Raw genomic sequence first — 12,080 nt, 5'->3', positions numbered from 1 at the left:
AAAAAGCGCGCCTCTCTAGGATAACTGCGAGCCTAATGCGCATGCGTCTCCAGGGCCCACGCGCTCGGGCCTCCCAAGCAGGTGTGCAGCGAAGCCGCATGTGCAAGTTGCTGAGACTGGTTTGGCTTAGAATCAGAGTTGGCAGGTGTCCCGAGGGTCATCTAGTCCAACCCGCTGCGGTGTGCGCGTTGTGGCGATACCCACTTATTCCCTACTCGTTTCCTGACACCTAAATCTGGGAGCCTCTCTAGACATAGGCAGAATTCCTTTACCTCAAGAGGTGTTGCTCAAACTTGGGTTTTCAGCAGTTGTTGAACTACAACCCTGAGCACTGGTCCTGCTAGCTAGGGATGATTGGAGTTGTTGTCCAACAACAGCTGGAGACCTAAGTTCATACCCTCCAACATTTCTCCGATGAAAATAGGGATATCCTATTCAATTATTATTATTAATTTTATTATACCCTGCCCATCTGAGTGGGTTGCCCCAGCCATTCTGGGCAGGTTCCAACATATATAAAAACATACTAAAACATTACACATTTTCTATTAAAAAACTTCGCTATACAGGGCTGCTTTCAGATTGCTCTGGGGTCAGACAACTCCATAACCTCTGATTAAAATAGGGATGTCCTAAGGAAATCAAATCAGAAACCGGGGTGGCCTTTGTAAATCCGGGACTGCCCCTGGGACACTTGGATGGTCTGTAAAGTATGAGAAACACTGTGAACGGTCAAGAAAACTCCAGCCTCATCCCCATTTCCTCTCTCAAACTGAAACTTTAAAGCTGGGCTAATCTTGGCCCTAAACTGCTGCATTTTTCCCTTGGTCCACATGCTTCTTTTGTTGTTATAGCAATAAGCAAGAAAGGCAAAGATCCTTTCACCTGCGGCATTACTGCCCTCCAATCTAGTTTTTCCTTTAATGCTCCACAGCCTCCCAACTATCTGCAGATAAGTAATTCGCTGTCTTGTGAATTTCTGGTGAAAAACACAGGAGGGGTCCCCAATGGCAGGTAACGAAGATACCAAGTCACAGGAACTCAAGTTTAACAAAAATAAAAGTGGCATCAATGTAAATCATTTTCACCCCTTTTCTATGAATGGAGAATCTTTTTCCTGTAGTTTCGGTTTACATAGTGACACAAGCTTGTATACATTCAGTGACCTTGGCTTGTATTATTTTTAGCTTATTGTATTATCTGTAGTTCATTATACTATTTTGTATACATTTACATCAATATCACTTTTGCTTTTGCTAATCTGGGTTCCTGCAACGTGTGAATTTGTGGAGGAGACAGAATTTGGAGTGAATTTTTATTTTTTAGATGGGGAGTACACACAGCTCTGTCTGTATGCTCAGCTGATGGCACAAGACTTAAAGAGAGCAAAGCCATAGATCTATTTGACTGTCTGAGCCAATTTCATCAGACCAACTAACGTCTATATATCAGGACTAGATAATTGGCTAGCTGCTCTCCAAGCAAGAAAAACTACTTCACACATTATAGTGAAGCTGGTTTTCTATCCTGTTATTAAGAGAAGATGCTCATTAAAAAGCCAAAACATTCTGGTATTTAATTTTTTTATTGTTTTCTCATCAAAATTTCTTTGTAGAAGGATGGCAATGCTGCTCAGTGCATATTACATGAAGAAAGACATACCTCTCAAATGTCTAACCTGATAACAGGAGACAGCACTATGTCTAAAAATAAGCAAGATCACCACCACAATGCTGTCCACACAATTAATACACAGAAAATACACTACTATTAAATATAATAGAGTTGGCGCCCAACTGAAGAGTAGCCAGTAATTTCACAAAGAAAAGTAACAGTACAACAGGTGAGAAGAGAACTCATTTGCTATAATACATGATTGGAAGGATCACTAAATGAGTTATCTATTTGACAGCTACAACTGTTCCACTGTCAATGTAAAGAGTTTCCAAAGGAATTTCAGGGATTTGAGAGCATAAATATCTGTGTCATGCAGAAGTCTTGCTTCAACATCCTTGAAAGACCTGGAAAAATGTTCAGACATTGAAAACTTGGATTTAAATAACTGGGCACAAGTACTTCACAATCACTTTGTACATGTCCCTCTTAAAAAAAAATGCTATTGAAGTTACAATAGGGATGTAACCGTCAAGATCACCCTCAGACTTAGTTTTGAATTTTAAGTCAGTATCACATAATTTTTAAGAAACAGAACCCATTCATCACCTATGCTTCTGTAGACTGATGCCCTGATAACTACAATCTGTCCATCAACTCCTTTGTTTTATGATGCCAGCACATGAAGGAGAACATGATGCAGCTTCCCTTCCATGGACAGAGTTCTCTCAGAAGAAGGATGCAGCAAAGAGCTTCCATTCAACTCTCTTACTTGCAATGGGGGACCCATACATACTCACTGCCTCGATCTCTATCCAGATGCCCCTCACCCTCCCAAGACCCTGGGGAGGTGAGTGATGCCTAGATGGGTGTGCAGGGGCTCACTGTGGAGCATGCATGTCTATGAACCAGTCAGGGAAAAGAAGAAAGCTCCACTGAGTTGTGCCAGCAGAAAGCTGTATTAAGAGGGGAATGTGTGCAGGTGCCTATATCACTTGGCTAGACTTGGCTAGTTTGCATGACTGCACAGTGTGAGAGCATAGACAGAGACATCTGAGTATCTTACTAACGAGTCACCAGCAAAGCACCACTCCAAAAGAATTGGGTCTACAAAATACGGTTATTTATGGTTAATGGAAAAGACAATTAAGAGGTATGCAACAAATATAAATATTGTATGGTACGTGTAATATACTCTAACAGAACTACAATTATGATTAACATTTATTAATGCATAAACTGGAACATTGACAGGACCACTATAAAACCTTCGTAGTCAAAGATCTGCAAGGTAGCCAAGCTTTGACTGTATATCAATACAATAATTGATCTGTCAGGTAAGTTATTACCTGCAGTGAAAAGTTTCAATCCACATTTGAAAAGCCTTTTATACCATGTATAAAATAAATTAAAAAGGGAAGCAGAAATTCTCCTTTTATACTTTGCAAACATAGTGGGTGCAATCCACTGAGTAGTTCTTCTGTACATGTCATGGTGACAATGAAAGTGAGCTGAACAAGAGCACTGCCATTCATTTCTATGTGGCCTGTGCAGGAGATCTTCTGGCTGAGTTGTGCCCATAATCAGTAGTTCCATGGGTCTTCCTTTTACCTCCCCTTTGGTAAAACATATAAAGAGTTGACTTCATAGATTTTCAAAGTGTATAATACATATAAACAGAAAGATTTCAAAATGGGATTTTTTAAAAGTGGATTTTAAATGTCAGACGTCTTCCACTTCCCATTGAGAAATTAGGTTCCCCCCTCCTCATTTGGAGTGTCAACAATAAAAACTTGCAAAATATTTGTACAATGAGCAGAAACTTCCAAAATAATTAAAAAAATTCCCCTTATTAAAAGCTATCCCCATACCATTGGCATTATCACATTTTCAGCTGTCTATGGAAACAAGCAACCCATTAATCAGTTGCTAAGTGCTTCTCCCTTCAGCTCTTTACACTTCACTTCCAAAATCCCATAACCATGTACACATTTGCTAATAAACAGCACATGCCAGCTATATCTAAGCACTTTCTATTTATTTCAAAAGGGGGTGAGTGTTGAGCACATGCTTCACTCCTACTGAGTTCAATAGGACATGTGAACAATCCTATGCACACTTGCTTGGGAGTAAGCCCTATTGAACTCAGTGGGACTTACTTCAAAAAATACCTGTGCATGATAGGGCTTCAGAAACACTTCCATATGACTGGACTGTGTCCTACGTTTGTTGCCAGTTTGGTTACACGATTGTACATTGTAGCTTAAAAATAATTCATGGTCAAAAGATCAATTTTATATTTAAACGCACTTATGTTCTTCAAAAAAAAAAAAAACAAGGGAAAAAACAGATTTAAACATCACATTTAAGCATTCTGATCCCCACATTAAAGTAAAGCATTAAACTAAAACAGCATCAACAATTAATAACATTTAAATCAAGCAAGACGTTAGAAGTTGAATGTGAAAGGAGAGGAAAAGTGACTACAGAGTATCCTACACCTAGAGTCCCTCTGTGGAAAGAGTACATTCGCTTTATTGCCTGTTCTTGCTGTTGGATGGATGGCCACTGAATGACACAAGATGCCGATAGTTCTCTTTCCAACTCTTTTCACCACTGTTGCCAACTGAAGTCGTCATTGCTGCCAAATACCAAGAAAAACCCTAGGATGGTAGCAAAGATGACTGTGTTTCCTGTGAGGACAAGCGCACAGGCTCCCCAACGAATCTATGGTCGAAGGGGAAAGGAGTGTTACATGGCATATACAAAGAAGCAAACAAACACATACACATTATGCTCGCTATTGAGTTTCAACCAACGTAATTGCTCTGTGAATGGAGCAACTCTTTCCTTTCACAGAGTGATTACATTGGATGCAAGCCACTCATTACATTTATAATATTTGCTTATATGTGGAACCCATAGCTCCTAGGAGCTCAGAGGGTTCCCAGGTGGCCTCCCAAATAGATCCTGTTTAGGGCCAAATCCTATTTGTTTCAACAGTTTTATGTGCCTGATACCATAATCTGGGCTATATATCTGCCAGATGCGCTGACAAATAATCTAGAGTCCTGCCTACAAGCTTTATAAACTACCCAACATCGTTTTACCTGTTCTATGCTTCTCACTTTTTAAACAAACAGAACACCACAGTGAAACACATGCTCAAAAGGAGGAATTACTAACCAGTAGTGCTCTGGCAAACACAATTGGGAGCCCAAATGCTGAGACAACAATGCCCGTCGTAAGAAATATGGCAAGTTCCTTGCAGGCATTACTTGTAGCATCTGTGTCTTCGGCGACTCTTCTTGCTATGCAGTATGGAATTGGAGAAAGGGTGTAGAAGAACAGGACAAAGAGAGGCCAATATTCGCTAGAAGAAAAGAAAGCAAATAACATTTTACAGGTATTCTTCCTCTTGTCCTCAAGAGTATCTTTAGATAAAGTCTGCCTTTACAATACACAACAACACACAATAATACAGCCACACCCAATATATAAGCAATGTAATAATTCACAATAAAGCAAATAAAAGTCATGTGCAAAGATAGCTGGGGAAAATACAAGCCCAACAAAATATCTAACCCAAGGCTTGGTGCCCTTTGGGATAGGAGGGAACATTTTTTAGGGCCAGCTGAGGTACACGGTAAGAAAGCTTAGGCACTACCGATTTACATCAGCCCATGTGAGTTTGATGCTCAGACCTAATATGACAGTTTCTGAAATAATCTCTTAACATTGGTATCTCTACCTTAAGGAGAACCAATTTATTAAGCATAAAATCAACTATTCAACCGTAGTAACAAAATTGATGCATTGAAGAGAGTGGGATAGAAAGTCATACGATTTGTTTCAATTTATAGTTTAGCTGTTACCCAAAGCTATATTGTAGAGCAGATTGAAGCTGTGAAGTCACTCTGTTTATTGCTTTAGGACTCTTTAGAAGAATAAACTTTTTGGATTATAACCTGACAGGCTTTCTATCTCCAAGTCTATACATGATTCCGAGATAAGTCAATGTGGTGCTCTTCAGATATTGTTGGACTCCCAACTCCCATAACTTCCAGCCAGTACAGCAAAAAGGCAGAAATGATGGGATAGTCCAGCAGCGCCTAGAGGTCAAATTGGCTACCCCTGAAATATCCAGTATGGATTATAATGAGCAGAGCACCTTTGTAGCTGCAAATTACAATTAGAATTTCAACACATAGCTAGGAAGGGTCTATGCTCAGTTGGCAGACGTTGGGAAGGGCTATGGCAAAAAACCTGGTTTCATTCTCTGGCATCGCCAGACAGGTCTGGAAGATAGTCTGAAACGCTAAAGAGTCTGCAGTTAATGCTGATGTTACTGAATTAACAGACTAATTGTCTGATTTAACATAATACCATAGCTTGCTTCTTTTTCTGACTCAAAAGTATCAACAAAGGGGTGCTAGTGATTTGCCAGAATTGGTGTTGGTTTTGTTTGCTTATTTAAACCCAATAGCTACGAAGTAAGATAAGAGAGTTAGAAATTAAAAGGAAACTAATATAACAGCAAACAAGAATATGCTTTTGAAAATGCATTACTTGTACTGCGGAAGGGCACAACCAAGCATCAGGAACATTAGTCCAACAGCTCCCCCAAAGGACAGGCTAATCAAAGCTGTAAAGACAGACATAAAACTGTATCAGTCCTCCAAAATATTTGATCAGTTTTTCCCCTCTACTAACAAGAACTATCGCAGAAGGGAGACCAGAGTACTGCTTCTATTTGTCTCAACAGCCTTCTCATTCAGTCACTTTGAATATACCATACAATAACAAAGATGCAACCTCAGCTTGGGGGAAAAATAAGAGGGGGGAAATACAAAATAGTGTAAATGGCCCCCTTTCCAAAAATTACATCTATATAAGCTGTGAACTGCTTTGACAACTTCTGGCAGAATGTTCTTTATGAAAATAATACAAGTAATGCATTATGTGAGATGAAAAACAGTTATATTTACACTTTATAAACTTGATGCTGATAATTGGGGATCTCATGACTGTTCTGTTGTATTTAAGTACTGCTGGTGAGAACCCAATTTTATGCTGGGTTGCTGCTGATTTTATGGAAAGGATGGACATCAGTAAATAAATTACTAAATGAAATTGACTTAACTGTTAAGACTGCAAAAGTGTTAGCATTTACAGGTGAAACTCGAAAAATTAGAATATTGTGGAAAAGTCCATTTATGTAAGCAATTGTTTTCATTAGCTACTGGAGTTTAATATATGAGATAGACTCATGACATGCAAAGCGAGATATGTCAAGCCTTTGCTTGTTATAATTGTGATGACTATGGCATACAGCTGATGAAAATCCCAAAGTTGAAATTGTTAATTTGGGGTTCTCAACAGCTGTAAGCCATAATCATCACAATTATAACAAATAAAGGCTTGACATTTCTTGCTTTGCATGTCATGAGTCTATCTCATATATTAGTTTCACCTTTTAAGTTGAATTACTGAAAGAAATGAACCTTTCCACGATATTCTAATTTTTCGAGTTTCACCTGTATATAGCCTTTTCTGACTGTCCATAGCACTTCACAAAAATTACACCCGTCATTCGTATATCTTTGTAAGGTAGATGAATATTATTTTCTCCATATTTCAGACTGGGACTGACGCGGAGACAAAGTAGCTTACCTAGGTATACCCAGCAAGTTCATGGCAAAAGCAAAATCCTATATACTTACATAAGATTTAAGTCTCATTATTGAACTCAAAAAGGCTTACTTTTGTGTTAATTTATATACCGGTAAGTTTGTGTATTAAGGTATCATCACTTCCCTGCTGTCTGCCCCAGTATCAGTGACCAAATCAGTGACAGTTCTCATAAAGCCACTCCACTTTCTTTTATTCTTGCTTGCAATGTACCAAATCTCCTTCCTATTTACAAAACATAGCCCAGCCTCCCTCCAAGTATGTATGTATATTGCTATTTAAAGGTGTAAGATTAACATTGTAAACCACTTCCATAGCTGTCAACCTTTCCCTTTTTTGCAGGAAATTCCCTTATTATAGCATTGGGAAACAGCAGGGAGGGTTGGCAGCTATGCACTGCAAGATGAGAGACAAATAAGCATGTGTCAAATAGACAGTTATTTAAATGCACAGGAGCCTCATCTTCCTCCTTTGCATCTGGTAACTTTTACTGTAGACTCAATAGGTTGCAAGATCAAGTTTACTGGAATGGATTCAGTGCTTCTCAAACTTGGACCCCCAGCTGTTGTTGTATGCAGCTCCTATGATCCCTAGCTATCACTCCTAGCTAGCAGGTCTGGGATGATGGGAGTTGTAGCCCAACCACAGCTATGGGTCCAAGTCTGAGAAACATTGGTAAACCTATGCGTGTTTCTTAATCAGCAAATTCTTCCAAGCTAAATGGTGCTGAATTCCAGAAGAAGCTGCATAGTCTAATACAACAAGACCATCAAAAAGTCATTTCACAGCTCAGACTCACAAATTCATTGTGGCAGGATCTTTTGTGGAAGAGATCAGGTTCATAGTTTATGCCACAATAAATGTGCAGCTGCTATCTTACACACACTTATTTGGCAGCCCCTGTTTTGCATTGCCTTGAAAGGCACAGAATCACAATGTTTCTTGCATTTTAAGGTACCGCAAAGCTTGGCTGACAAAGTTTAGCCATGCCCATTCCCACGAGTGTGCATCGGGTTGTGGCCCAAAGGTTTGCAGAGCCCAAGATTTCATTTTGCATGACAATGGGGATACATTCGGAGACCTGACAAGAAGGGCAGCAATAATAATAATAATTTTGTGTTTTTTATATTGCATTTTTATGTTGTTAACCTTATTGAGATCTACGCATGAGAAGGACAGTATCCAAATTTAATAATTAACAGTAACATTAAGTTGTCACCCCTTCCCTGTTCTGCCCCAGTACCTGGCTCTGGGGGAAGTGGGGGGAATACTATCTCTGCACAGGCTCTGGAGCTGCATCTCCTACACCCGCTAACTGGAAAAGTTAAAACTCCTAAGAGACGGGCCTTGCTTCCGGCAACAACACTGGGATCGCCTTGTGACCCGGCCCATGCCTAGGGATGTCGGAAACGGACGTGAGGGGTGGGGAGCGTCAAACCCACACAGGCCTCGAAATGTGGGTCCAGGTATTGTGGGGAGCAGAGAAAGAGACAACGAGACACTGTCTCCGTTTGCGCGCTTTTCTAGCCAAGCGGCACATCCTCACAGTCGGGGAAGGCGCACGTTGCCATGGAAACAACGCAGTCCCTCTACCCACCCCCGCCAGAAGACGTCACCGCCAGGGCAGAGAGGCGACGTCCTTTCCCGGGCCCAGCGGCCTGGCACGGAAAACCCCCCGCCCGCCTTTAGCTTGCTCCCAGGCCCTTTCCATGCCACCCCCCGGAACCGCCACAGCGGCGCTACCTTTGATGCCGGCCATGATGCTGCTGTTATTGTCGCGCACGAGCCGCTCCCAGCCAACCACAAAGCGGGAGGAAGACGGCCAGACAAAACCCGGAAGTGAGCGCTCTTTAAGACGAGAGGAGGACTTCGGGCGGGCAGGAGCCGGATGGCACCGTAGACTTAAATGAAAATAAAAAGGGGTAGATGGTAACGCAGGGCGCAACTTCCAGGTTCTGTAGAGCGTTTCGCCTGCTCCTTCCTCCAGGGCGGAAGTAAGACACGTCTATAGGAAACAGGGATTTTAGCGCAAGATGCGATCGGACGGCACCTTGGCTTATCCAACGAAAGCCAGAATGAAAGAGAGAAGGGGAAGGGACTTTTCATTGCAAATCTAAACCAGCTTCAGTTCTGTCTCCTTCTTAAAATATTAACGGAAGACAGTCACTCTCTCCCAAATACAGCCCCATCCACCTTGTAATATAGAGATAAGACAATTGAAGTAGCAGCGTTAATTTTCACGTAAAATAAGAACTGAGCTGGAAACAGCGTGAACTCCTGTCTTTGCAGCTGCCTTTTGTTGTTGGTGGTGTTTGGAGGGGGGATCTTTCTGCCCAATAATACCTACTACACTTTAATATGTAGGCAGCTTTCACTTCTTTCCTGGGGTATTTTTTTTTTTTAATGGCTTCGGCCATGAACCAGGAAGTCGGTCCCCCCGCCGACAATGAAATATGTTACCCGCCTGCTTATATTCTTATTTCTTTGATTGAATGTATTTGGAGGTGGGCAACTCTTGAACCTCATGGGAATTTCTGTTCTCTCATGTATGATTTAGTTGAGATTCCTGCATTGCAAGGGGTTGGACTAGATGACCCTCGGGAACCCTACCAACTCTACAACTTTATGATTGGAAAGGTAGAGATGATACGGAGGGATCTCATAAGAGCAGGGAATGATGCAATCCTGCTGCCGAGACACCAAAAGGGAATGGAAATCCTGCATCCTTTTGTCCTGCCTCCTTTTTATACTGTTTTCCTCCAACCTCATTACTTCACTTCATCACCATTCAGTTGGTCTGTTACCGTAAAAATAAATTCATTCATTCATCACCATTCAACATGCTCATAGGCTGGTTCTTCTTACTAGTGTGGTAGAGTTTAAGCAGCTTTCTGTGAGACCAAGTTAAAGCTGTATAACACTTAACTTAGTAATTTCATAGCTGTGTGTGCAATGGGGTTGCAACAAGATGCAAATGATAAAATCATTTAAATTGTACCATTGTGTTGTAAGAGAAAATCTGCCCTTATTCCCTTATGGGGTACACAAGAGCCCTTGCAAAGTCCTCTGCAGGTTCTCCATTGGTAGGAGTAAAAAACAGAGGCCAACCAGAGAAAACTGAGAAGCAAAGCAGCTAGTAAGCTTGATCTTTATTGAAGCTGTTGCAACAACGGTGTTTTCAGGGAAAAAGACCCAGAACAAAGCAAGCATGCTCTTATAAAGACATTTCAAAATCCCTCCTGGAGTCTAGCCCACCCCCAGAAACATCAATCACGGAAGAGGTGTAACCCAAGCTCATCACCCAGATGCATCACACCTACACCACACAAAAAGACGCTATCTGATGTCTCTTCTCAGTAGCCTGGCCATTCCTTTGAGATGGTAATCTTCTTTAATTCCTGGAACAATTAAATCCCTCACCCCTCCTTCCTTGCAGAAACCCATTTGGTAAACATTTGGTCATTTTGAGAGTCAAAATGGTGTGAGACCTGTCTGCCTCAGACATGTGGCCTGTTTGCTTGGAAAATTAATAACAATTATAATATATATATAAAAGAATTGTAGGTTCTTATAACAAGTGCATGAGCCTGTTTTTGGAAACCACACCATGATTCAATGAAAATCATCAACCCACCAAGTCCAGAAGGCATACAGAGATTCCCTGACCTAGGACATTCGCAACAGTTCTCAACAAATATGTGTGTATAATTATTGTGGGGTTTTTTAAGGTGGCGTGTATGCTCTATAAAGCAATTGGAAGGCATAGTGTGTTGTAAATCAGTACAGATTAATTAATACAATTGAATATGTGGGAGTGGGGAATAAAAGGTCAAATATCCATGGCACTGGAAAAATCATTTTGTTGCAATTACTTAATATAAAGCAGCCAACACCTTTTTACTATAATGTCAAGTAAATGTCGAAGGGAGATGGCGGTGCTCTGGTCTAAACCACTGAGCTTCTTGGGCTTGCTGATCAGAAGGTCAGCGGTTCAAAGCCGTGTGACGGGGTGACAGTCCCAGCTCCTGCCAACCTAGCAGTTTAAAAGCACACCAGTGCAAGTAGATAAATAGGTACCGCTGTGGTGGGAAAGTAAACGGTGTTAACGTGCGCCCTGGTTTCCATCACAGTGTCCCATTCCGCCAGAAGCAGTTTAGTCATGCTGGCCACATGATACAGAAAGCTGTATGTGGACAAACAGTCGGTCTGGAGGAAGGTGAGTGCCACATCCCATAGTTGCCTTTGACGGGACTTAACAGTCCAGGGGTCCTTGACCTTGACCTTTTACTATAATGTCACTACCTATAGATCAAGCTGCTGTTAAAAGGTCACGTCAGGCTCTTTTTTAAAAAAAAAACCTCCACTGTTCCTAACCTTAACTGAATCATACAGTGCATTGCACAGCTGGGTAATATATTGCATCATATATGTCTGTTGTGCTTCCTTCATGGATTTGTGCAAGTACTGTATAGCCCTGCCTGCCTACAACCACATTGTGCTGAATGTCTGTAAGGTGCCACAAGACTCCAGCTTGCTTTCCACCAAACAACCTGGACTATTACTGGGGAGCTTTTCCCGTGTCCAGTCCCGTGTTCCTCAAACTTGGGTCGCCGGCTGTCGATGAACTACAACACCCATCACCCGTCACAATTGGTCCAGCTAGAAAGGGATCGTGGGAGTTGTAGTCCAACAACAGTTGGGGACCCAAGTTTGATCCCTGTGGCATTATTAATCGCCTAAGCGGCCTTTGTTTATTGACACTGACTCACCGGAAG

General features: G+C 41.4%; 1 protein-coding gene across 1 annotated transcript; it reads right to left on the bottom strand.

Moving 5' to 3' along the window:
• Positions 1 to 1,572: 1,572 nt before the first annotated feature.
• On the bottom strand, positions 1,573 to 9,167 carry LEPROTL1 (leptin receptor overlapping transcript like 1). Its single transcript, XM_033172972.1, has 4 exons — positions 9,049 to 9,167; positions 6,184 to 6,259; positions 4,801 to 4,987; positions 1,573 to 4,341 (listed from the first exon to the last, which is right to left on the bottom strand). The coding sequence occupies exons 1-4, from the start codon at positions 9,062 to 9,064 to the stop codon at positions 4,225 to 4,227; spliced, it is 396 nt and encodes a 131-aa protein (XP_033028863.1). The 5' UTR covers positions 9,065 to 9,167; the 3' UTR covers positions 1,573 to 4,224.
• Positions 9,168 to 12,080: the final 2,913 nt, after the last annotated feature.

This window comes from Lacerta agilis, chromosome 16, assembly GCF_009819535.1.
Source record: "Lacerta agilis isolate rLacAgi1 chromosome 16, rLacAgi1.pri, whole genome shotgun sequence".
Lineage (NCBI taxonomy): Eukaryota > Metazoa > Chordata > Lepidosauria > Squamata > Lacertidae > Lacerta > Lacerta agilis.
Note: the sequence above shows the minus strand (reverse complement) of the source record. Positions and strands in the feature narration are given on the sequence as shown.

Excerpts from the sequence above, each read along its gene's own strand:
- LEPROTL1 (XM_033172972.1), bottom strand. Across the intron at positions 4,988-6,183 it reads TGTGCCCTTCCGCAGTACAA|CGAATATTGGCCTCTCTTTG; the intron begins GTAATGCATTTT and ends CTTTTCTTCTAG. Across the intron at positions 4,342-4,800 it reads TGTTTGCCAGAGCACTACTG|ATTCGTTGGGGAGCCTGTGC; the intron begins GTTAGTAATTCC and ends CTTCGACCATAG.